General features: G+C 38.2%; 1 protein-coding gene across 1 annotated transcript in view; it reads right to left on the reverse strand.

The window, feature by feature from the left end:
- LOC124718722 (zinc finger A20 and AN1 domain-containing stress-associated protein 9-like) overlaps positions 1 to 27,172 on the reverse strand; it is a 144,741-nt gene that overhangs the window by 11,855 nt on the left and 105,714 nt on the right. Inside the window, exon 3 of the mRNA XM_047244340.1 lies at positions 3,706 to 3,859. Within this exon, the coding sequence (XP_047100296.1) occupies positions 3,706 to 3,859 (154 nt within the window). The remainder of the gene's footprint in view (positions 1 to 3,705; positions 3,860 to 27,172) is intronic.

Below are 27,172 nucleotides of genomic sequence, written 5' to 3' on the forward strand. Positions count from 1 at the left end.
AACTCATAGGAATACCTGGATGTAACACTTTGTAGGGATATGAAATGGAACAATGACATAGACTCAGTCATGGGTAAATCCGGTAGCAGACTTCAGATTATCAAAAGAATACTAGGGAAACACAATCTATGTCTACATCTATACTCTGTAAACCACTATGAGGTGCATGGCAGATGGTACGTCCCATTATATTAGTTATTAGGTTTTTATCCTGTTGCGTTGATGTATGGAGCATGGGAAGAATGATTGTTTGAATGCCTCTGTGCATGCAGTAATTATTCTAATCTTATTCTCTTGGTACCTGTGTGAGCAATGCATAGGGGGTTGTAGTACATACCTAGAGTAATCATTTAAAGCTGGTTCTTGAAACTTTGTTAATTGACTTTCTTGGTATAGTTTACATCTGTCTTCAAGAGTCTGCCATTTCAGTTCCTTCAGTATCTTTGTGACACTCCCATGGATTAAACAAATCTGTGATCATTTGTGCTGTCCTTCTCTGTATACATTCAATATCCCCTGTTAGTCCTACCTGGTGTGGGTCCCACATACTTCTGCAATATTCTATAACAGGTTGCATGAGTGATTTGTAACCCCTCTCTTTTGCAGACTGATTGCACTTCCTGAGTACTCTACCAATAAACCGAAATCTACCACCTGCTTTACCTATGACTGAACCTATGTGAACATTCCATTTCATGTCCCTACAAAGTTTCATACAAAGAAATTTGTTTTGTGTGGGTTGGCCAATTCCAGCAGTGACTCATTATTATTATAGTCATAGAATACTATGTTTTTTCATTTTGTGAAGTGCAAAATTTTACATTTCTGAACATTCAGAGCAAGTTGCCAATCTCGGCACGAAATTTAAATCTTATCAAGATCTGACTGTCATATAGTACTTCATTATAGACAATTGCTTCATCTGCAAAAACCTGACGTTACTATTGCTCTGGAAGGTCATTAAAATACAACATGAACAGCAAGGGTCCCAATACACATCCCTGAGGCACATCTGAAGTTACTTCTACATCTGACTATGACTCTCCTTCATAAGTAACATGCTGTGTCCTCCAGCCGAAAAAGTCCTCAATCCAGTCAGAAATTTCACTTTGACATCCCATATGACCTTACTTTTGACAATAAATTCAGGTGCAGTACTGAGTTAAATGCCTTTCAAAAATCAAGGAACACTACATCTACCTCGTTAACTTGATCCAAAGCTATCAGTATGTATTGTGAGAAAAGTGTGTGTTGGGTTTCACATGATCGATGTTTTTGAAAACCACGCTGATTGGCATTGAGGAGGTCATTCTGTTCAAGATACTTCATTATGTTTGAACTCAGAATATGTTCTTAGATTCTACAACAAATTGATGTCAAGGATATTGGACTGCAGTTCTGTGGATCACTTCTACTGCCCTTCTTGTGGATGAGTGTGCCTGTGCTTTCTTCTAAGAACTGGGCACAGTTTTTTATTTGAGGGATCTGCAATAGATTATAGGAAAAAGAGGGACTAACTCAGCCACAAATTCAGTATAGGCTGACAGGATTTCCATCAGAGCCTGCAGTTTTGTTCTATTTTAATAATTACAGCTGTTTCTCAACAGCACTGGTGCTAACACTTATTCCATTCATCTTTTCAGTGGGACGAGGACTAAAGTGAGGCTCTTGAGAGAGCATCATTTAAATACTGAAAAACATGATTTGACAGACTCTTGAAGATAGATTGAATTTATCCCACAAAATTTCAAGAACTGGTATTAAGTGAGAAACCTATGAGTATACAACAGTGTCATAAATGTTGCTCGTGCAGGGAATGTAAAGACAAAATTAGACTAATTTAGTAGACATACAGGTAACTAAACAATCCTTTCTCTCATGCTCCATATGCAAATGGACCAGGAAGAAGTCCTAACCTGTGACACCATGCTAAGCACCCTCTGCCATGCACTTCACAGTGGTTTGCAGAGTATTGATCTAGATGTAGATGTAGATTTAGAAATAAGTTCTTAGGGAATAACATTAGGCCAGGATCTACATCTACATCTACACTCTGCAAAGCACTGTGAAGTGCATAGCGGAGGGTTATGTCCCACTGTACCAGTCACTAAAGGGCTTTTTCGATTCATGTATGGAGTGTAAGCAAAATTATTGTTTAAATGCCTTTCTGTGTGCTGTAATTAATTTAATCTTGTCCACATGATCCATATTAGAGCAATGCATAGCCTGTGACCATTTGTGGAACCTATCTCTGCATACAGTTATCATCCTCTGTTAGTCCTGGTTGGTATGGGTCCCACACCATTTGAGCAACATTCTAGGATGGGCCACACAAGTGTATTGTAAACAGTCTCCTTTTTAGACAGGTTGTATTTCCCCAGCATTCTACCAACAAAGTGAAGTATAAGATCTACTCTACTCATGACTGAGCCTATGTGACCTTTCCACATACAAAATGTACAAATTTGTACGAGTGACTTATTCCAACGGTGACTCTGCGATACTATAATCACAGGATATTACATTTGTCCCCTTTCGTGAAGTGCACAGTTTTGCTTTTCTTAACATTTAAAGCAAGTTGCCAATTTCTGAACCACTTTGCAATCTTATAGAAATCTGACTCAATATTTATGCAGTTTCTTTCAAACAGTATTTCATTACAGATAACTAAATCATCTGTGAAAAGTCTGATGGTACTATAAATATTGTCTGCAAGGTCATTAATATACAAAATGAACAGCAAGGGCCCCAAAACACTACCCTGAGGCACACCCGAAGCTGCTTCTAGATCTTTCAGTGGCTGTCCATTCAAGATAACTTGCTGCATCCTCCCAACCAAAAAATCCTCAATCCAGTAACAAATTTTGCTTGAAATCTCATATCACAGTAATTTTGATGATAAGCATAGATGTGTTACTGATTGAAACCATATTTAGAAATCAAGAAATACTGCATCTACCCCACTGACTTGATACAAAGCTTTCAATAGGTCCTGTAAGGAAAGTATGACTTGGGTTTCACATGATTGATGCTTTCAGAGTCCATGCTGGTTGCCATGCGGGAGTCATTCTTTTTGAGATACCTCGTTATATTTGAGCTTAGAATGTGTTCTGCAATTCTACAACAAATCTATGTCAAGAATATTGGATACTAGTTTCGTGGATCACTTCTACTACCCTTCTTGTAGATGGGTGTGAACAGCTCTTTCTTCTAACTACGGGAACAGCTTTCTGTTTGAGGATATTAAGTGTCTGTTGAGGCTGAGCGATTCCATTGAAACCTCAACTGAAGAGGTCTGCAGAAAAAGTGCTAATGTACAAGAGTGTATTTTGAATTGCTGAATGTTATATAGTTGGTTAATTTCAAAGACAAGAATGTAAATACAATAACACAAAACAAATTACATGGTAAACAGCACTTCCTAGTTATAGAGTTGTTTACTCATAAGCACAACAGATGGAATGATCAGACCAATCCTCATTAAACTAAGGGTTAGTACTTTCTTTTGCTGCCACCTTCAATTATACAAAGATGTGACCTCTGAGGCTGCCCATTTCAATTAAGCATTTCCCACTGAGTTATTGTTGTTTGAGGTTGCACTACTGTGCAATAGTTCAAGTTCCAAACCTTTATAGGTTACCTTCACTTTTGGCTGAATATACTTGGAAAAGTGACAAACCAGAGTTGATATTTGCTGGAGATTACCTGTGAGACCAACCTTCCTGTTACAGACTGCGCAGCGGTTAACGTTCTTCTTGGCCTTTTTCTCAGGGTCTTTTGTGTCGCAGCCATCCTCTGGCTGGATGTTGTTTACTGTGTCTTCTACAGTGCTGTTGCTACTTGATCCCTCCTCTGGGTTCTGAAGTGAAACATGCACAGTTTTAAGATTTCAAAGTGGTCCAGAGATTAGAAACTTCCATCAAATGTTCAAAAATGTAAAACTTCATACTTAACAAAATAGAAAAAAAAAGATCTGTTTCTGGAAAGAAATTTTCATGCTGCAGCGGAGTATGCACTGATCTGAAAGCTCCTGGTGGTCCAAAACTGTGCCCCAGACTGGGACTAAAACTGGGGGTCTTTGCCTTTTGTGAGCAAGTGCTCTACCAAAGGAGCTACTCGAGCATGACCTGTGACCCACCTTCACAGGTGGTATCTCATCTCCTACCTTTCAAAATTCACAGTATTGTGGAGACATGGGTTAAGCACAGCCCGGGGAATTGTTTCCAGGACCAAATTTTCACTTGGGAGCACAGAGGACACTGATATGGAACTCCCTGACAGATCAAAGAGATTAAAGCTGTGGGTACAGGTCCTGGCTTTGAGTCCTCATCCAGCACTGTTTTAATCTGACAGGAAATTTGAAACTAACAGGATGAAAATTTCACTGTGCAGAGGAGTGTGTGCTGATACGAAACTTCCTGGCGGATTAAATCTGTGTACTGGACTGAGACTGTAAGTCGGGACCCTTGCCTTTCGCTGAGAAGTGCTGTACCGACTGAGTTACCCATGCACAACTCACACCCATCCTCACAGCTTTGCTTCCACCGATGTCTTGTTTCCTACCTCCACAATATCGTTTCTTTTAGGAGTGCTAGTTCTGCAAGGTTTGCAGGAGAGCTTCTGTGAAGTCTGGAATGTAGGAGACAAGATACTGGAGGAAGTAAGGCTGTGAGAATGGGTCATGAGTCATGCTTCAGTAGCTCAGTTGGTAGAGCACTTGCCCATGAAAGATAAAGGTCCTGAGTTTAAGTCTTGGTATGGCACACAGTTTTAAACTGCCAGGACATTTCAGTTTCAATATTAGTGATAACACAGTTAGATTAAGTTAACTCTTGCAAATATCCAGGTGGAGAACAAAGTTGAATGATCACACAGGCTCAGTCATAGGTAGAGAAGTGGCAGAATTTATTTAATTGGTAGGATACTTTAACAATGCAATCAGGCTGCAAATTCAAGATTGCTTACAAAACACTCACGCAACCCATTGTATGAGCTGGAAATCTTAAATATATTTTTTAAATTTCTGCTGTTGACAAAAGTGGAATACAAGTGTACTATTTATTGTGATAGTCTCCCTATCATTTGACCCACTTCCTCTAGTGTGCATGAAGTGCACAGTTTCCTCTGAAAAAAGAAATTCTTTGAGTTGTGTGCTCAGCCTCTCATGCACAGCCTGCTGCCCCTCTCCATCACAACAAAATTTGTTTCCTCCCATCACCTCTTTGAGTGGTCTACACATGTAGTAATCACTCACTGTGAGGTCTGCTGTGTATGGCAGATGTGACAGAGTGTCAAAGTGCTGGTCATCGATGGTTGAAAATGTTGCACAGGCAGTACGACACCAAGAATTATGTTGAAAAATGATACTTGTAGTCAGAAGTCCATGTTGCTTTAATCTTATTGGAGGCCAAAAATAATTTTTTAACGTATTGGAATATGGCACACCAATGATGATGTTTCCCCTAGTTTGTAGTGTCCAAAGACAATGTTATGTTCATCCTGAAAGAGAGTCAGCAAAACCTTCCCTGCAGACAGCTGCATCTGGAATTTCTCAGGTTTTGGTGATGAAGAACAGTGCCAATCCTAGCTTGCTCTCTTTGTTTTGGGTTGTGGTAGTGTACCCAGGTTTCATCCTATGTAACAGAGAAGCCATCACCTTTTGCTTCAAAGCACTGTGAAAGTTCTTCACAGAAGTCGATGTTCAGATCCATGGCTATTTCATCCACCACAAGTCAGAATTGCAGGTATGCTGTTAATCCTTAACTGACAGACACCTGAAGACATTCTATATCCTGTAGAAGCTTGCTTACAAAATTTTAAGAATCAGTGACAAATCTAGGAATATACTACAGACTTCTGCACATCACTCCATTAGGACCTTGAAGACAAGATTACACTAATTAAAGTGTACAGGGAGGCATCTAAGCAGTCATTTTTCTTGCACTCACTATGCAAATGAAATGGTAAGAAGTCCTAAAATGTGGTGCAAAGAGAAGCACTCTCATTTATTTATTCATTGCTTCATTCATCGTGCTCTGTATGAGGGTGGTTTGAAAAGTTCTCAGAATGGAATAGAAAAAAAAGTACTTACATCACTGAAACTTTTTTATTTTTCATTGTATTCTCCTTGTAGATTAATGTACCTGTTCCAGTGATGTTCCAGTGCCTTGTTCCCATATGAAAATGAGTTTCCTTCAGGCCTGCTAAATAGTTGTCAACTCCAGTTGTCAATTCTTCGTCTGAAGTGAGCCTTCGTCGATTAAAAAAGATTTTCAGTTTTGGGAAGAGATGGAAGTCTGACAGAGCCGTATCAGGTGAATAAGACAGGTGTGGCAACAATTCATACCTTAGTTTGTGTAATTTTGCCATGACAATGGCACATGTGTGCAGGAGTGCATTGTCTTGATGGAAGATGACTTTCTTCCTTGCTAAACCTGGTCTTTTTCCGTGCATCTTTTGTTGAAATTTGTGCAGGAGGTTAGCATAGTATTCTCCAGTAATTGTTTGCCCAGTGTGGAGATAATCTACAAACAGAATCCTCTGCGCATCCCAGAACACTGACGCCATGACCTTCCCTGCCAAAGGAATTGTCTTCCCTTTCTTTGGTGGCGGAGAATGAGCATGTTTCCAGTGCTTTGAATGTTATTTTGTCTCTGGGGTATAGTAGAGCAGCCAAATTTCATCTGTGGTCACAAACTGGCACAAAGCATCTTATTTGATTCTCTTAAAAGGGCCAAACATTGTTCCGATATGTCCATTCTCATGCATTTTTGATCCATCATCAAGAGTCGTGGCACCCATCTTGCAGATAATTTTTTCATTTATAAATCTTCAGTTATAATGTGATGTACCTTTCCAGATGACATCTGGCAAGCATGAGCAATTTCATGCACTTTCAATTGGCAATCCTCCATGACCATTTTGTGCAATTTTGCAATGATTTCTAGAGTAGAGACACATCTTGACCAACCAGTGTGCAGATCATCAACTAAGCTCTCCAGACCAAATTTAAATTCATTTGTTGTCTTAAAAACAGTTGAATATGAAGGAGCAGAGTCCTCCAGTGTATTCTGGAAATCAGCATGAATGTCCTTTGCTTTCATACCTTTCTTTACGAATTACTTAATCATTGCTCAAATCTCGATTTTTTCCATCTTCGCAAATCACTATGTGGGAGCAACAACAGAGCCACTATCACTGCCACAGCTCTCTTCCAAGAGCACTGCTGTGGCACATGTTTACAGTCAACAGTCCAATGAAAATCACGTGAACAACTCATTGCACTAGCACTGACGTCTTGTGGTGATTCCGAGAACTTTTCAAACCACCCTCGTAGAACTCAGCAACAAGAAAGACATTAAGGGGTGTTGAATAAAACTCTATAAGGGTATGTAAAGTAGTACACACGTACTTGTAGATCGTGTCCTAAATTATACTGAGAAATGCACCAGGTGGCATCTGAAAGGAACAAAGGACCCCCCTCCCCCCTCCCCAACACCAAACACTCTCTCTCTCTCTCTCTCTCTCTCTCTCTCTCTCTCTCTCTCTCTCTCTCTCTCTACACTGCATTCATCTGGAGTATTTTGAGTAGCAGAAATATGAGACATGTTGTAATACTATGTCAATGTGAATTAAAACAGTATGCTGTAGTCAAATTTTTAACTGCTGGAAAAGTGACTCCCACTGAGATTCATCTATATTTAAAGGCTGTTTATGGTACAATGCTGTTGGTCTATTGTAAATTCATGGGTAATAAAATTTCTTGCTAGCAAGCCTGGAAAAGCAGTAATTGTTGATGAAGCAAGAAATGTGAAATAATTTGGGTGGAGGTCACAGTTAAAGCAGGCTCAGACACGGTAATTGGATGTCTCTATAGGCCCCCTGGCTCAGCAGCTGTTGTGGCTGAGCACCTGAAGGATATTTTGGAAAATATTTCGAGTAGATTTCCCCACCATGTTATAGTTCTGGGTGGAGATTTTAATTTGCCGGATACAGACTGGGAGACTCAAACGTTCATAATGGGTGGCAGGAACAAAGAATCCAGTGAATTTTTTTTAAGTGCTTTATCTGAAAACTACCTTGAGCAATTAAACAGAGAACTGACTCATGGCGATAACATATTAGACCTTCTGGTGACAAACAGACCCAAACTATTTGAAAGAGTTAGCGCAGAACAGGGAATCAGTGATCACAAAGCGGTTACTGCATCGATGATTTCAGCCGTAAACAGAAATATTAAAAAAGGTAGGAAGATTTTTCTGTTTAGCAAAAGTGGCTCAACACAAAAGTTTTGTCTCAAGTACAGATAGTGTTGAGGGTCAGTGGACAAAGTTCAAAACCATCGTACAATATGCGTTAGATGAGTATGTGCCAAGCAAGATCGTAAGAGATGGAAAAGAGCCACCGTGGTATAACACCCGAGTTAGAAAACTTCTGTGGAAGCAAAGGGAACTTCACAGCAAACATAAACATAGCAGACAAACAAAAATTACGCGAAGCGAAATGTAGTGTGAGGAGGGCTATGCGAGAGGCATTCAATGAATTCGAAAGTGAAGTTCTATGTACTGACTTGGCAGAAAATCCTAGGAAATTTTGGTCATATGTCAAAGCGGTAGGTGGATCAAAACAAAATGTCCAAACACTCTGTGACCAAAATGGTACTGAAACAGAGGATGACAGACTAAAGGCCGAAATACTAAATGTCTTTTTCCAAAGATGTTTCACAGGGGAAGACTGCACTGTAGTTCCTTCTCCAGATTGTTGCACAGATGACAAAATGGTAGATAACGAAATAGATGACAGAGGGATAGAGAAACAATTAAAATCGCTCAAAAGAGGAAAGGCCGCTGGACCTGATGGGATACCAGTTCGATTTTACACAGAGTACGCGAAGGAACTTGCCCCCTTCTTGCAGCAGTGTACTGTAGGTCACTAGAAGAGCGTAGTGTTCCAAAGGATTGGAAAAGGGCACAGGTCATCCCCGTCTTCAAGAAGGGACGTCGAACAGATGTGCAAAACTGTAGACCTATATCTCTAACATCGATGAGTTTTAGAATTTTGGAACACATATTATGTTCGAGTATAATGACTTTTTTGGAGACTAGAAATCTACTCTGTAGGAATCAGCATGGGTTTCAAAAAAGACGGTCGTGTGAAACCCAGCTCGCGCTATTCGTCCATGAGACTTAGAGGGCCATAGACACGGGTTCACAGGTAGATGCCGTGTTTCTTGACTTCCGCAAGGCGTTCGATACAGTTCCCCACAGTCGTTTAATGAACAAAGTAAGAGCATATGGACTATCAGACCAATTGTGTGATTGGATTGAAGAGTTCCTAGATAACAGAACGCAGCATGTCATTCTCAATGGAGAGAAGTCTTCCGAAGTAGGAGTGATTTCAGGTGTGCCACAGGGGAGTGTCATAGAACCGTTGCTATTCACAATACACATAAATGACCTTGTGGATAACATCGGAAGTTCACTGAGGCTTTTTGCAGATGATGCTGTGGTGTATCGAGAGGTTGTAACAATGGAAAATTGTATTGAAATGCAGGAGGATCTGGAGCGAATTGACGCATGGTGCAGGGAATGGCAATTGAATCTCAATGTAGACAAGTGTAATGTGCTGCAAATACATAGAAAGATAGATCCCTTATCATTTAGCTACAAAATAGCAGGTCAGCAACTGGAAGCAGTTAATTCCATAAATTATCTGGGAGTACGCATTAGGAGTGATTTAAAATGGAATGATCATATAAAGTTGATCGTCGGTAAAGCAGATGCCAGACTGAGATTCATTGGAAGAATCCTAAGGAAATGCAATCCGAAAACAGAGGAGGTGGGTTACGGTACACTTATTTGCCCACTGCTTGAATACTGCTCAGCAGTATGGGATCCGTACCAGATAGGGTTGATAGAAGAGATAGAGAAGATCCAACAGAGAGCAGTGCACTTCGTTACAGGATCATTTAGTAATTGTGAAAGCTTTACGGAGATGATAGATAAACTCCAGTGGAAGACTCTGCAGGAGAGACGCTCAGTAGCTTGGTACGGGCTTTTGTTAAAGTTTCGAGAACATACCTTCATCGAAGAGTCAAGCAGTATATTGCTTCCTCCTACGTATATCTCATGAAGAGACCATGAGGATAAAATCAGAGAGATTAGAACCTACACAGAAGCATACCAACAATCCTTCGTTCCACGAACAATACGAGACTGGAATAGAAGGGAGAACTGGTAGAGGTACTCAGGGTACCCTCCGCCACACACTGTCGGGTGGCTTGTGGAGTTCGGATGTAGATGTAGATGTAGATGAAGCAGATGTCCAGTCACTGCCACAGATGATAAACATTGAAGAACCGATTAAAAATGATGCATGAATCAGTTGAAAGTGTATCACAAACCAACTTGAAATATCCAAAGAATGTTTCAGCTTCATAAGCGAACAATTAGGATACCATAAAATCTATACACAATGGCTATCATGCCGTGTCACACATGAGAACAAAAAGTGTCGACTGAAATACTGTGAACAACTTTCACAGCACCATCATGACGAAGGAGATGATTTTCTTTTGAATATTGTGACAGGGGACAAGTCATGGATGCATCATTGCAACCCAGAAGAGAAAACATAGGGTGCTGAATATTGACATCTGTCTTCTCCTCAGACAAAACTCAACCACATGTAGAAAAAAAAATATTTTCACTGTGTTTTGGGATACTCACCAAATTTATGTGATCGATTGCCTGTTATGAGGGGCAATAGCAAATTCTTCTCTGTGCATAGGGACTATAGAACACCTCTGATGTCAACTTTGTCATATTAGAGGCAGCCAGGCACCAATAATCTTGCAACATGAGAACACTTGTCCAAGCTACCCTCACACAACTGAAGAAGCTCTGTGAAATCTGAAGTTTGAACTGATTCCACACCCTCCTTACTCCTCTGATCTTGTGCCTTGCGATTTTTATTTTTTTCTTCTACTCAAGAGAGATCTCAATGGTAATCATTACACCTCAGAAGACAGGGTGAAAGTAGCTGTCAAGTGTTGGATTCAAGGAAAGCCAGAAGAATTTTTCAGTAATGGAATGAAAAAACTAGTTACATGATGGGAGATATGTGTTAGTCTAACCAATGACTATGTTAAAAAATAAGTATGTGATTTTGAAGCTTAAGAATTGTATTTTAAAGTACTTTTTGCCTGATCTTCCCAATTGTTTTTGTTTGTGTTCTATGAGGATATGTTCATTACTTTTCAGCCTAACCTCATACATAAACTGGATCTTTATAAAGCACTGACATTAAACTGTTATCTATGCCATATTATGATACTTGGTCATTGTAGCTCCACCTACAAAGGATCTAAATTTTCTCATTAAGCCCTCTCTCATCACATTTGTGCCTCATAAATGATGGGGTGTTCACCTGTCATAATATCAGTGATTGTTGAAATTGTCACCTGGCTGCATTCTACTAAGTTGCTTGAACATTTTATATGTTAGGGGAACTTCAAGTTTCTTGTTGTCTACTGGAAATTGTAATTTTGTTCAGCTAACTGTAAATTCCCTGTGTACTTAAAAGGCTTACTTCATATAAATGGGCTCTGACTGTGACAGGTAATAGTTTTCTATGGTCTTCTAACATTACAAGCTTTGTTGAGAACATAATATACTTTTTATTAAAATTCGGAGACTGTGTTGTCCGTTAAGTGCAAGACTCAAATAGGTGAGGCTCAGCTCTTAGTCCATCTGAAAATTTTTTCACTTATTGCTTGTGTCTCTTCTGGCAATGATTAACATGCGCTATATGACAGTCTCCACTGTGGTTTGGAACCTATGTTAGACTGTGGTTCCCCTGTCATTAGATGGATAAGTCAGTTTAATACTTAATACTTGTTCTATAGATCACAAATACAACATTTCATAATGAAGTGGAAAGTGTTACTTTAACCTAAGGGTTATTTACATGATGTAATAATTTTTTTACAGTTACTACTTCATACCTAATAATTCATCTATGGAGTAGAAGGAGTTGTCATTCAGAAATTCTTTTGTTGGTAGGCTATCTGTCAGATTTTTAATGGTATTTAGCAAATGACTAAACACTTTTATCCAGCATAGTCCATCCCTTTCTATGCCAAGAAACATATTTAAGCCAGAAAAGTGAAGAGCACACTTTCTTCTAGTGTTGTAGTTACAAACTTTTATATTATTTTTGAGTTGGGATGGGTTATTAGTAACAAATTTCATAAGTGAATATTTGAATTGTTAAGGTATTGTGAATGCAGTTCCTTAAATAAATGTCTGAAAGGCAATCTTGGTTGGGTTCCAGCTATTTTCTGATTACAAGCTTTTATGAAATGAATACTTTTTCTCTTAATGATGAATTACCCCAAAATATGATACCATATGAAAGCAGTGAATGAGAACAAGCACAGTAGGCTAATTTACTGATATGCAAATTTGCAGTAACCCTAATAACATAAGTAGCTGAGCTCAAACATTTCAGAAGATCATCAATAAATTTCTTCCAATGCAATCATTCATCAGTGCACACACCGCAAAACTAGGAATATTCTGTCTTAGCAACAGACATCTATCTGTTCATAGTCTATATTTACCAATGGCGTTATGCCATTTATTGTACAGAACTGTATATACTGTGTTTTCCCAAAATTTAGTCAGAGTCCATTTGCAGAAGCTACTTAATAATTTCCTGAAAGATATTGTTTACAGTTTCCTCAGATAATTCCTGTTTTTTGGGTCTGATTACTATACTTGGATCATCAGAAAAATGAACTGGTGTTGCATCTTCATGGTTGTAAAGTAGCAAGTTATTAATATATATTAAGATCAATAAGGGACCCAAGACAGAACCCTGTGGGACACCATCATTCACCCCTGTCATCTATGGCCCGTGGTGCACCACAGTTGCCTTGGCAACCTTATTAAATGGTTGTGGTTTGTATTCTGTTAGTAGGTGAATAGCAGCCAGTGTTGAGAGTTGGGGCAGTTGGATAAAGACACACACCAAAACCAGTGACCCTGAGGGAGGGGTTCGAGGGTGGCCGCCCAAATCAATCCTTCTGAGGGTTTGGGGACTCAAGTCAACCCTACAGAGAACTGAAAACTGTGTTACCACACAAGTAGTTTATTTGCCAGCAATGTCCATGTCTAGCCATATTATTTGGTTAGCACCATTTTGCCATGCAACTACAGCAGCAGCATGCAAACTGTTAAGAAACTTACCCATTTTGGAAATTATTCCACCCTAAACTGAAAAGCCAATGATCATGTTTTTTTTGGACATCATATAAATCACCCCTTTCCACATTACGACAATGACTGCTTTGTCTCATGTGTCCTCCCATCATGCTTTAAATACCCTCCAGTTCTGGTGCTGTCACCTGCCATCTGTGAGAGGTTATTGCACACTGATGTTGAACATAAGTGATGTTTACATTAATGTGACTGGATCATGTATATTCACTACCTCTTATGCCTTTCATCATTTTATGGACCCACTGAGTCATCTGTCAATAGATCTGCCCCACACTATCCTGCTACCTTCTCCTCACCTCATGCATTCTCCCATATCGTTTTCCCACCTCCATCTGCCCAGGCAACTGCTTTCAATAACTGATAATCGAAAATCAATCTCAGTGTAGCCACACAAGTGTGGGTTTGGATGTCTCTGTGTGGGAATGTGCGTCTTTTGCTAGAAAAAGACCAAGAGCTCAGAAGTTAGTGTGAATACTGTTTTCTGTGTGCCATTTGACCATTTTATTGCTTATTTAAGTACAACCCAGATTTTGGCCTTTTATGCTGTTTTCAAGTACTTGATTTTATGTCTTTAACATATATTGCAGGACATGGTGAGTGTCCTGCAATATATGTTAAAGACATGAAATCAAATACTTGAAAATGTACGAAAGGCCAAAACTGCGTTGTATGCAAATAAACATTAAAACTGTCAAATGATGGTGTGTTCCTTTAAAAACCACAAGGCATATTTAACAGTAGAAACAATAGGTTTTCAGATCTGTGTGTGGTTTTCAAGTGGAGATCATACCTACTTAGTACCTCAAACATGTCATATTTTGCACCTATGAAACAACATTTGAGAGAAGTTTTACTCTTCTGGTCTCAGCTTGAGATTTCTGCTGCTGAAAGCCATTATTTGCCAGTGGGAACGCAAAGAGAACATGTTCTTCCAGAATAAATGCACAGATATTGCTTTTGATGATTCAAAAACAACCATTTTAAACCGAGTGAAAAAAAGTGTCATTCTCAGTGTGGTGTACCATGAGCTGCTGCAACCAGGACAAATGGTGAATCCTGACATTACAAAGTGCAATTACTCAATCTGAACCATGTACCTGCAGACGAATGCCAGCAGTATGCTCTGACACATGACAAAATCATTCTTCTTCATGTCAATGCCAAACTGCATGTTGCAAACCTAATTAAGGAAACTTTGAAGGAACTTGATGTCTTACCCCAGCCATCATGTTCACCAGACATCATTGTTTCTGACTACCATTTCTGAAAATGATGGTGGTGATGACAAGTTATACTTTGGGGAGGAAGGGGGAATGCTTAAGGGGGACAGCAGTAAGTAAGTGTGACTCCATCCCCTCCTCCCACAAAATGGACACTAGAGCTACACTTGGCTCAAACAAACCATTAGGATGAGCACAGCTTTACCTTACCTAACAAGTAATAAAGAGTGCAAAACTGATTACACAACCTGTGATCTTATGACACACATAAGAGCATTTCTTTGCAGATTACACGAGTTATTTCTTAACATGTAATTGTAACGTTTTTCAGGTTCACATGTAATGTACATTGTATGGCTGTAATCAAATTTCTACAGAAAGGAGCATAATACAGTGTATAACTAGCAGCTAGGAAACTATAATTATGCACATCAAATGTCTCAGGCCTACATCACACTATGACACAATTTTGCTTATGAGGATAATCATCTATATAGTACAGGCTGTTTGCTTTAACTTGGGATACCTAAATATTTCTAAACCAACAAAGCATACAAAAACAATATTCTAGGTGAAAAGTTAACATTAGTAAAGGGGACATCCATATGTGCTACAATAGGCCACCTCCTAATCACTCTGGCATGGACAGAGTCAACTTTGTATTTTCAAATGCAGAACCCCTATTTTTTATGCATTTTTGGATTCCTCATCAAAAATATGTATGGTTTACTCAAACAATTGTTTCCCATTTGTGGTACAAAGCACTGCAATTAACAGTTATCATGTATGAATATTTCTGCAGTTAAGACATTTCATTTATGATGTAAAAATAAAGCTTTGTGTTGTGACAGTTTATATTGATATTCAAATGTTACTTTAATGTTGCAAACATGACTGTATGACATAAATAATACAGTTAAACATCTACATTTCTGGCAGATAAGCTACTTGTGTGGTAACATAGTTTTCTGTTCCTTATGGGGTTGATTGTGGTGAGTCCCCAAACCATCAGAAAGTTTGATTCGGATGGCCACCCTCGAACCCCTCCATCAGGGTCACTGATTTTGATATGTGTTTTTATCCAACTGCCACAACTCTCTCACTGGCTGCTATGCACCTACCAGCAGAATACAAACCACAACCAATTTAACAAAGGTAAAATACTCATGAGGTGACAGAGACACTGTCATGGACACTCATCATAATTAAGCATCCCAATGGTTTGAGGCGACGAGGCTCACTGAAATCAAGTGCCTCAATGGTTAGAGGCAAGGGGACTCACCAAAATCAAGCACCCCAATGGTGAATGGAAAGTGACTCATAGAAATCAAGCCCTTCAATTGTGAGAGAGAAGGGGACTTACTGAAATCAAGTGCCCCAATGGCGAGAGGCAATGGGACTCACAGAAATCAAGCTTGTTGATGGGGACAGAAAACTGTTACATCCACATTGTTGTTCCTGGATCACACTCAGAATATTTTCTAACCAGACACTGTGAAAGCTAACCATATTTTACTGTACAATCAAATTTGCAACACTAAAGTAAATTTCACATATATAAATGTCAACCATTAGAACATTGTAAATAAAATGTAAAATCCAATGTATCAGTTCTTAATTGCAAAAATAGGAGCACATGATATTTGTCAAGTAGAATGATCTATGACGAATGACAAACAATGGTTTGAGTAAAGCATACACATTTTCTGGCATAGAATCCAAATATGTAATAAAAATAGGTGTCCCATTTGAAAATAGAAAGCTGACCCTGCCAATGCAGGAGAGTTGGTCAGGAGAGGGCCAGTTATAGCACTGACAGGTGTCTCCTTTACTAATATTAATTCCTCACCTGGCACATTTCTTTCATATGATGTGTCATTTTCAGGATATTCAGTTGTCTCAAGTCAAAACAAACACCCTATACTCATCTCTTGTTATCCAAATGCTTTGAGGGGATTTCTAAGACATAATGGTATTTTGTTCTTTACACAGACTACAACATACATTATACATATCATTATATTTCAAAACACTACTGCTTAGAAAGATAATCATCTATCCTAGTTACATATATTTTTTCCAAATGCTTTGAGGGGACTTAAGATTGGGATAAAGCTACACTGTGAGCCATGAACAAATTTAGCAAAAGAGTCAGATGAAAAAAAACAACAACAATTGAAGCTAGATTTTAACATCTGTTGAAACAGAGCACTGTTATGAGAAAAACATTAGTGATGCTGGATGGTAATGGTATTGTTAAAGTTGCTCTCAATCATGAGAAAATAATCCTAAACAGAATAATGCTTTCTGAAAAACTTACAGATATGTCAGATGTTGAGGAGGACATTATGCAGCACTACATAGATCTACACTGAATGTTGCCCAGCAACAGAAGTGACTGTTGCAGCTTGTTCCTTGTGAACTGGTCCTAGCACTTTATGATATATACATGTAACTACACAAGCTCTTTAACTGTTCAGTGCTGGTTGAGTGAGTCATAAGCAGTATTTAGAAGACCAGAGAAGAAGAAAGAGTTCTGAATCATCTGAAGTCTCACATGTTGCATGCAGTAATAGTATCTTGTTAAAGGCAGCTTGAAGAGAGAGCTTGTTGGAGATGAAGTCAGAAGCAGAACTGTTGTGGCATCCAAAAAAACCAAAGCTAGTAAGTATAAAGACCTATTTAAAGAGTTAACATGATAAAGTCTTCACTTGTTCAAAAGTAACTAAATTCAGTTTACACATGTGTGATCCACCTTTTCTCCTCAAAGAGTTCTGACTACTGCCATATGTGTAACAGTTATTTCAGGAGATGTAAGGTATCCAGCAATCCTGCAAAATGAAAACAGTTATCAAGAAAAGAGAATTTTCCTGGACTGGCTATTAAAGTCATTAAAGTTATGGCAAAAGCCTGTATTATTATGATGTCATTACTTCGTGATTTGGGAAATAGAGCACTAGAGAATTTTACTTACTTTCACTGCCTTTAATTAATTAATTCCTCGTGTTCCACGGATCTTGCCAAGAAGTAGAACCTTCAGGGTATGTGGAACTAGTTGAGGGAAAGATCAGTAGAAAGTAGCAAATCTGCTGGCTATGATCTTGTTTCTATCAAAATGTTAAAACCTTGTACAGACTTTATAGGACTACCAGTAAGATATCTTTGTAGTTAATCATATGGCAGAAAGTCCAGTATGAAATAACAACAATAATGAAAGGATAGATTGCTATTCACCATATAGAGAAGGTGTTGAGTTGCAGACAGGCACTATGAGAAAGACTGATAAAATATTAAAGATTTTGGGAGGGGGCAGTGTTTGGGGGGGGGGGGGGGGAGAATGAAATGTGTGGGGAGGGGGTGGAGGGCAGGGCAGAAGGCAAAGCAGGGAGGAAAGAGGAGAGAAGGGAAAAGGACTTGTAGGTGCAATGGCAGGGTAGGTGATGTGTGTAGTACTGGAGTGGGAGCAGGGAAGGGGATAGATAGGTGGTAGGAAAGGACTAATAGAGGTTTAGGTCTGGGGGGCGGGGGTTCTGGGAATGAAGGCTTCATTGTAAGGAGATTAATCAAGAATGTGGGGCTTATTCTTGACAGACTTAAAGCTACTGTACTAGTAATATCCATCTTCGAAACTGGAGAGAAGCAGACCACCTGCAATTACAGACATGTACCACTTCGTCCAGTCTCTTGAGAAGTGTTTAAGGACGTGGCCTATGGCAGAATGCTTACTCATTTAACTGAACAGAACTTGTTATCCTTCTCTCAGGAGGGCTTCTGTAAAGTATTTTCCACAAAGAAATCAATAACAGGTCTCACAAATGAAATACTAACAGAACTACACAAAAATTGTATTGTTGGTATATTTTTTGATCTTGCCTGAGCCTTTTACTGTGTGGATCACAAATTATATTCAGCAAACTAAAATTTTATGGCATTAATGGCCTTCCTCTTGCTTGGATGGAATCGTACCTTCATAACAGAAAGCAGAGGGTTTGTATCTCATGCATGAAAATAACCTCAGAAACGGGGATACATATGAGGTGTGATCAAAAAATAATGGAATTTAATTTTTTAATTCCATGGGCTTTATACATCCAATTTTTAAGAAAAATTTTTATTTTGTTGTTACACATGTTCCCGATTTATGTTTGCACTTTCAGCTGCATTCAATATTTAGTTTATTGTTAACAGTTGAAATGGTTATATGTGATTTGGGTTCTTGACAAATTTTTATTATTGAAAAACACGGATCAAAGAATTTGCATTATAGTTTTCTGGAAAAATGGAATAAGGTGCAGCACCTCATTCAGATTGTTGAGTGAGGCTTTTAGCAAATCTACTATGAGTAAGATAAACATTTCAGAGAGGGCTGAGAAGATGCTGAAGACACAAACCACTCCTGATATGCTAACACATCAATAATGACAATGTGGAAGAAGTAGAGAAAATTATTCTGGAAAATCCCCAAATCAACATCAAATACCAATGTTGACATATTCTTTGGCTCATGCCAAGCATTTTTATTATTATTATTTTTTTTTTTATGTTTTAGGCATAAGACGTATAGCAGCAAAATTTGTTCCAAAATTGTTGAATTTTGACAAAAATGATGTCATGTAGACATCATTCAGGAATTGCAGAATTAAGTAGAAATGATCCAGAACTTCTAAAGAAGAGTATAACAGGTAATGAAAGATGGGTATACCGGTAAACCAAGGCCCACTCATCCTAGTAGAAACTACCTGAAGAGCCATTGTCATTTTTGTCACAGGCCCATCTTTGCCTTATACTTTGTACATATTTATATCTATGACATTTGTAACTTTGGTTTAGTGCTGAGGTCATGATAAGTGGGAAATCTGAGTTTCGGTTCCAGTCTGGCACAAATTTGCATGTGTCACTTTAGTAAGTACATCTATACCTATTACAGTTAAGTCAAATTTCAGAAATAAACTTCAGTAATTGAAACTGTAGTTTGTTATCAGATATAAATATACATGAAGTGAAGAAGTGCCTGTGAAAAAAATGGCAAACATAATCTATGGCTTCTTGCTGTCTTGATTCTAAAAAAGCCTGCATGGGAATCATGAGATGTGTGAGTGTGAGTAAATGAATTAATAATCTATGAGAAGAATTAGATAGGTTTTGACATGTAGAAGTTTGGGTTGTTCCCAAGAAGTGTTCTCAGATGGCTGAGATGGTTGAGGCGACCACTTGTGATAAGTGGGAAATCTGGGTTCGAGTCTCAGGCTAGCATAAATTTTCATGTGTTACTTTAGGTAATACATCTATACCTATTACAGTTAAGTTGAATTTCAGGAATAAATTTCAGTACATAAATTCCCAAAAATTGGGTAAAATAAAAAAAATTTAAAGAGATAAAATGAACAAGGAAAATAGTAATTTATTTTCATTAGGTCAGTCATTTCAAAAAACAACATAATGTAAATGTTAATAAAGCTTATTACACAAAGTTGCTCAGGTTAGGAACAGAAAATAGCAGGTTTTTTTCCCACAACACCCTCTCAGTAAGACATCTTATTAGCATCATTTGAAGATGTTAAATAGTCACTTCTTTTTTTCTGCAGCTGTTATAAGTTTGTATCTCCTACCACATCAAATTCAGTTTTATTCATTGACAAGCACTGAAGCAGCTTTTGCCTTGTTAGTGAGACATTTTCACACTTTTCAAATCAGAAGATTTGGTCCCTTTTAGGCTCTTCAGAAGTTCATTTAGTATCAGAGGAAACACTTGTCAGACTGATGTGAAAGAATTCTGTTTAAGAGCGTAAGACATTTTGAAAATACACACTAGTAGTTAGTGAAATAAACAAAAATTCATCCTAAAATTGTCAAGCCAAAGTACCCCAAAACATTTCATACCAAAATGAAAAATTAGAAAATTCTTATTTTACACCTGAATCTACAAGAATGAAGCAATAACAAAAATTGCTTACCAGCATTAAAACAACTTCCGTAACAGACAAACAAATGAAAGTTGGAACACCACTGTTGTGCCTCAACTAACAGAACCTTCACATAAAAAATGCCGTTGCAGCAGCAGATTTGAGAACTTCAGAAATAGTGCACAAGCCATAGAACTATTTCTGCTGCTTATTGTTAAAACAAGGAACATGGATATTCACTGACATATGTATGAGCTGCATGGCACAAAACCTGGCTTTTCCTTTGAGCCAATGTTACCTGCAAAGAGCCAATGTTACTCCAGCTGGCTGCATCTAGCATTATCTGTGTGCAAGTGTGAGAACATTTTCAAAATGTTTGTGAATCGTGTAACTGAGGTGGGAACTGGGTACCAGCCTGCTCTAGTCAGATGTGGGAAACTGCATAAAAATGACACCTGGGCTAGCCGGAACATTGGCCCTCTTCACTAATATGCTGGTCCCAGTGCACCTCTCTGAATCCTGGAAGCAGTGTGTTAATGCACTTGGCTATTTGGGCAGCTCCCACTAGATAACAAGTGGTGTCAACACACAGATGTACTAACTGAAAAACTCAGTTTAGCCTGTTACGCACTCAGCAGAATTTCTTATTCTGTTCACCTAAAGTAAAGAGTGTTTGCCAATTTTTGGATATTTTAACTCCCTGTTGTTCAATGGAATTTTCTTCTGGAACAGTGCACCTAAAGTAAATAAAGTGTCTCTTCAGCAGAAGTGAGTAGGAAGAATACTGTTTAAAGTAGATAATTGTACATCTTGCAGAAGCCTTGTTAAGGATGTTGGCATTCTTACATTCACTTTCCAATACATTTGCTCCTCCATCATTTATGCTACTGACAGTAAAAAAAATTTTAACTGGACTGTGATATACACAGTCACAACACAAAACACAAAAATAATTTTGATTAGATTTTCATGAAACATAGAATGGCGAAAAAAAAGGAAGGGATGGTTGGGAATTTGTGACTTCCAGCTGCATAGGGCATTGCATTACCACAACGACAAAAATTGAAAATTTGTGCTGTACCAGGACTCAAACCAGATTTACTGCTTCTCAGGAGCAGTTGCTTTAACAGTCCCTGATTGACTCAAATTTCCAACTTATCACACATTGCAATGCAGTGTCCCTCACTAATTAACTCCAAACTCACAAAGTATTGATTCCCATAGAAGTCTGGACAGTATTAGAGCGTCCACACTGAAACCAACATCAATGACCCATCCCACTCTCACAGAAATGTATATATCAAACAATGGAAAGTCCAGGATGGAATGTAACAATATTAGAGAAGGAAAGTTGCTACTTTCCATACAGTGGAGATGCTGAGTTGTGATAGGCACAACAAAAAGATTCACACAGTTATAGCTTTTGGCCATTAAGACCTTTGTCAACAATAGACACACATACACACACGCACACACACACTTATGCAAATGCAACTTGCACACACATCTGCAGTCTCAGGCAACTAAGACTGGTTTCAGTTGCCTGAGACTGCAGGCGTGTGTGTGAGTTGCATTTGCATGAGAGTGTGTGTGTGCCTGTGTGTCTATTGTTGACAAAGGCCTTAATTGGTGAAAGCTGTAATTGTGTGAATCTTTTCGTTGTACCTGTTGCGACTCAGCACCTCCGCAATATGAGAAATGTATGTATCTGAGTGGTGTCTGTTCTGTCGGATATGGAGTTATGTAGTTTAATGGAAATATATTCAACAAGCTCCCATCTAGCATACAGCAAACAATTAGGAAACCCCATCCATTCAAAAGAAAATTAAAGACAGACCTCATTAGCAACTCTTTCTTCAAATTATCTAAATATCGGGATTCAAGGATTTAAAATTTCTGTTATCTACACGGTAAGCAGCAGTGTTTGTGTGAAAGTATTTGTGTTGTTAATGTCACTAAATATATTATTTTTTAAAAGTTGTAATTTGACATTATAGGAATTAATAACAAGTTGTGCTTATTTTTCCTTTGGACATTTAGTAGGTGTGTGATGTTTTTGATGTCATTAATGGTAAACTGAATAAACCAGAACAAACTGCTCAAAATTATGTAACTGATATTTCTAAATGAACCAAGGCCAATGGAAAGGCAATGAAATGCCTAATAACATTGCTTGACACCAAGTTCTTCCTTTCCGTCAAAGACATTTGGGGTAAGTAGGTTAAGATTTACGATATTCATTCAGCCAAAAACATTGTCTGCCTGGATACAAATTTCCTAATGTCAAGTAGGAAGTATTTGGTGGTATATAAAGCCATCTAGCCATATTTTATGAAATAAAAACTCTCTTTGTTACAAAGCTGCTTGACATTAGTGGCCTTTGTGCATGATTTTTTCAAATACTGCACAAAGAGTTCAATTATATTTGTATTAAATGGAATGATTCCTCTGCTGAGTGGAAAACATGGAATAAGTGATAAAGACTGTGTTTAAATTATAGGTTGAGAATAAAAAAGAGTTGCTACAGCCATGATGTTGAATAATAAGGTTAACAAATAGCAGTGAAGGGACAGTCAAACTGCATCTGAAGCAGATATTATCAAAGGAATGAAGATAAATGTTTTTCCTGTGACAAAATGGGTCATTTATCAAAACAATATAACAAGGTTCAGTTTGTTTTAGACTCAAGAAAAAGCACCATTAATCAAATGAATGTACCAGCATAGACAAAAGAAAGGAATGTGTTATGTTGTCTGTTTGTGTAACATTAGTGGGAAATTCAATAAATTGTAGCTACATAGATGCTTCAGAAACTGAGAAAGTTATAAAGGTGAAATTGCAACAGTTTTCTGTAGTTATAAACAAACTGTAATGTGATGTATAGTACATTGAGAGTAGTGCAACTCATCTTATAACAAATCAATGTAATTGATACACTATGTAGAGTCATTTGAAATTCCAAGAAAGGTGGATGAAACCAAAAACGGTGTAAAAATTAAAGCATTTGGTACAGGTCAAATGGACGTACAAGTATTCAATGAACAGAAATGAACTGAGGTATTTGATGATATTTGGTTTTTTGCAGTGGTATCTTGTAACTAATTTTCTGTTGTGAAAGATGCACAAAAAAGAACAGATCAAATAGTCAAAACGACTATTAGTCTTGGGTATTGCAATTACTGTTGCTGCATCCAGTGGTGGAAATGAGCTCTACTGTTTGGTTATGAAGGTTGTTAGTCATGAAAGGTTGTGCTTTTGCTCAAACTGATGGTACTTTACAGAGATGGCATGAAAAAAATGGGTCATCAAAATAAAAGCTACGTGCACCTGTTCTTGAAGAATTGTGATATAGAGATGATCAGTAACAGCTGTTGTGAGGGGTAAGCATCATCAGCAGTCATTTGGTGGAAGAGTACAGAGATTCACTAAACCGAGACAATTTGTTTAGGCACATCTTTGCAGACCATAGGAAGAAAATGATTTGCAGCATCTTCAATATACTGCTGTTTTTAAGGATGATTTTTCCAGTTTCAAGGTAATATACCTTTTATGACACAAAATGAAATTAAAGAAAAGTTACTAGTGTTTATTAGAATGATGATGACTCAGGCTGAAATTACTGTGAAAGTATTACTTACAGATGTTGGTGAGGAGTTCAATAATAAAGATCTACATAGATTTGCTGACTCAATTGGAGTGAAACATGCAGTTACTGCACAGTGCACTTCTTAAGAATTGCTCAGTGGGAAAATGCAATCCTATATGAAATGGAACATTCTTGGCTCTGCCCCGCTGAGCACATCCAAAAGCATTGTGGAATGAGGCAATTTTGGCTATACATATACTCTTGATTTGAACTGTCCTCATGAAAAGTAAAGATACAAACCAAATTTTTGAGGAAGGAATGCTGTACTGATAATTTTGTGATATTTGGAATGGAATTCTATGCATGGACTCCCATGCAAAAGTGAAAGAAGTCTGATGCTAAATCTTCAAAGGGATATGTGTTTAGGTATGATTATTGTGAATATTGTGTTTATTTCTCCTGAAAAATGAGTTTGTGTATGCAGAGACATAAAATTCAACTGCAGACAGTTACTGAAACTGCTGTCTTCACCTATGTTTGTATGCCTTTTACGTCTTCCTTGCTTTGTCCATCATACATTACTTTTCTTCCAAGGTAGTAGAATTTCTTCATCTACTTTATGATCCCCAATTTTAACAATAATCTTTTTTCTGCTACTCCTCATTACTTTCATCTTCCTTTGGTTTTCTCTCGATCTATAGTGCATGCTCATTAGACTGTTCATTCCATTCAACATATCCTGCAATTCTTCTTAATTTACACTAATGATAATAAAGTCATCAGCGACTCTCATTGTTATCCTTTCACTGTCGTTGACCATTTCTTTCATTTCAGTCACTGCTTCATTATTGCATAGACTGAACAATAGGGTTAAAAGACAATATCCCTGTCTTACATCCTATTTAACCTGAGCACTTCATATTTGGCCTTGCAATCTCAGTGTTTCCTCTTGGTTCATGTGTATGTAGCTTACTCCTGTTTTTCTCAGAATTTCTAATATCTTGCAGCTTTTTACATTCTCAAATGCTTTTTCCAGGTGGACAAATCCTATGACTATGTCTTGATTTTTCTGAAGTTTTATTTCCATTATCAGTCACAATGTCGGATCTGCCTCTATTGTGGCTTTACCTTTCCAAATGACAAGCTACTCATCCTCAAAGAGATCTTCAGTCTTCTTTTTCATTCTTCTGCACGTTATTTTAGTCAGCAACTTGGATGCTCGACCCGCTAAGCTGATTGTGTGGTATTTCTCACACACATCTAGGCAGAAAAATTAGACACACTCAAAGGTCATCATTTACTTCCTCTATTTGTCACCTGTGTCTGCCTCCTTAGCTGAGTGGTAACGTGCTCGCCTCCAATGCGACGGGCCCGGCCAGGTTGGAGATTTTTCTCTGTTTGTGGAATTGGTATTGAGTTGTCCTCATCATTATTTCATCCTCATCACTGGCATGCAAGTCACTCAATGTGGCATCGACTGAAATAAGACTTGCACTCGGCGGTCGAACTTCTCTGGATGGGGGCCTCCTGGCTGACAATGCCATACGATCATTTCATTTTTTTTGTCACCTGTAGGAATGGCTTTTTTATGTATGGCAAATAGGATGCCTGAAAGAAAGAGTGATGCATCCATAAGACACAGATAGATGTCAATGTAAATTCATATATGACACACCATTGGCTGAAACATAAATAATTACAGTTCCAGTGTTCTCTGCAACAGGTAGAACAGCCATCAGAGTGCATTAATGTTGTTCTTGTTAGTTGTTGTTACCAGGCCTGGTAGGGTATAAAAAGTTCATGAACTGTGTCAGATCTTGGGTAACTGCTGTGAAGGACACTGATCTGCTATGTACCTGTGTGAGACAGTGTTATCAGCACCTGACAGAGTTTGAAAGGGACCTCATTGAGGGTCTTTATATACATGACTGGTCATATTATGCAATATTCAGAACTCTTGGGAATCTGTGTGTGACACTGATATGATGCTGGACTGCGCAGAAACATGAGGGCAGGCATACATCATCACATGGGACAATCGTTGTATTGTGCACTGAGCACATTGAAACCCCTTCACATCTGCACCTGCCACACATTATGGACTCCCCGCAACTTTCTGTATCATCTCGCACCATTGGCCGAAGATGAGCACCACAACATAACTACTGCTTTTGGAGTGGTGTCTTGACCCAAAAGTATGGAATGCTAATGAATCGCATTACATTAAATTTATCAGTGAATTGTGGTTCTGTGTTAAACTGGATGCCCATTAGGACCTTGTCTAGTATGGCGGTGCGGGTCTCCTGCATCGTTCCCCTACGCTCTGTCCTGAAGCGTGGGATTTCACTTCCAATAATGCTACAGCTTTACACGGCGTGCTTTCCTTTCTCCGAAAGAATCTACTACCTGATCAAAGTTCGTCAAACATTCTGCTACGTGAAAAATCAAAAGTCAAAGTCTAGTACTAGAAAAACTGTTTATACGAATGGTACACTAGACTGATGTGGTTTCTCAATTTGATTACGTCTATTTTGTAACTGTCTGCTAAATGAAACGAAATGGGCCCTTCTAATATTGCAGCAATAGTAACACACGCCAAACAAGTGAGACTATTGTGGCACAAATGGTCATTTTTATCTGCCTCATTTACATGAATAACACGACAGAATATAATTCAACAAGTACCAATATCAAATGCCTATTAGATCTACTATAAGCAAAAAGTTTTATGTTAGGAAATAGTTTCACATTTCATTCATATGCTCCATTTTCTCAAGCATGAGATTGAAATGTAATAGCAGTATTTGGAATCGTAGTATTCTTCCATATAATTTATGTGATGTCCCCGTTTCTCCTCCTTCCTCGCTCTAATAAATAATCTTGTCATCATTAATTCTTTAACTATTCCTGCTATTGTCAAAACTTATTCTGTGGTTAACTTCACTAATCCTGCCAGAATCACCGGTTTAGTTGTTTATTTCCACTCTGGTAGTCTGAATCTACATATTTCGCTAATAATTATCATTCGCACACTCAGTTAACCACATAAACAAACAGCGATTGGTATTCACCCGTTCAGGTTTATTCAGCTAGCTCGTCCACTTTTTTCCGCGGGAAAGTTTTTAATTTCTTGATGCGAGGGGATTCCTTTGGCAGAGACATGACCTACACTATGCTCGC

This window comes from Schistocerca piceifrons, chromosome 10 (genome assembly GCF_021461385.2).
Source record: "Schistocerca piceifrons isolate TAMUIC-IGC-003096 chromosome 10, iqSchPice1.1, whole genome shotgun sequence".
NCBI lineage: Eukaryota > Metazoa > Arthropoda > Insecta > Orthoptera > Acrididae > Schistocerca > Schistocerca piceifrons.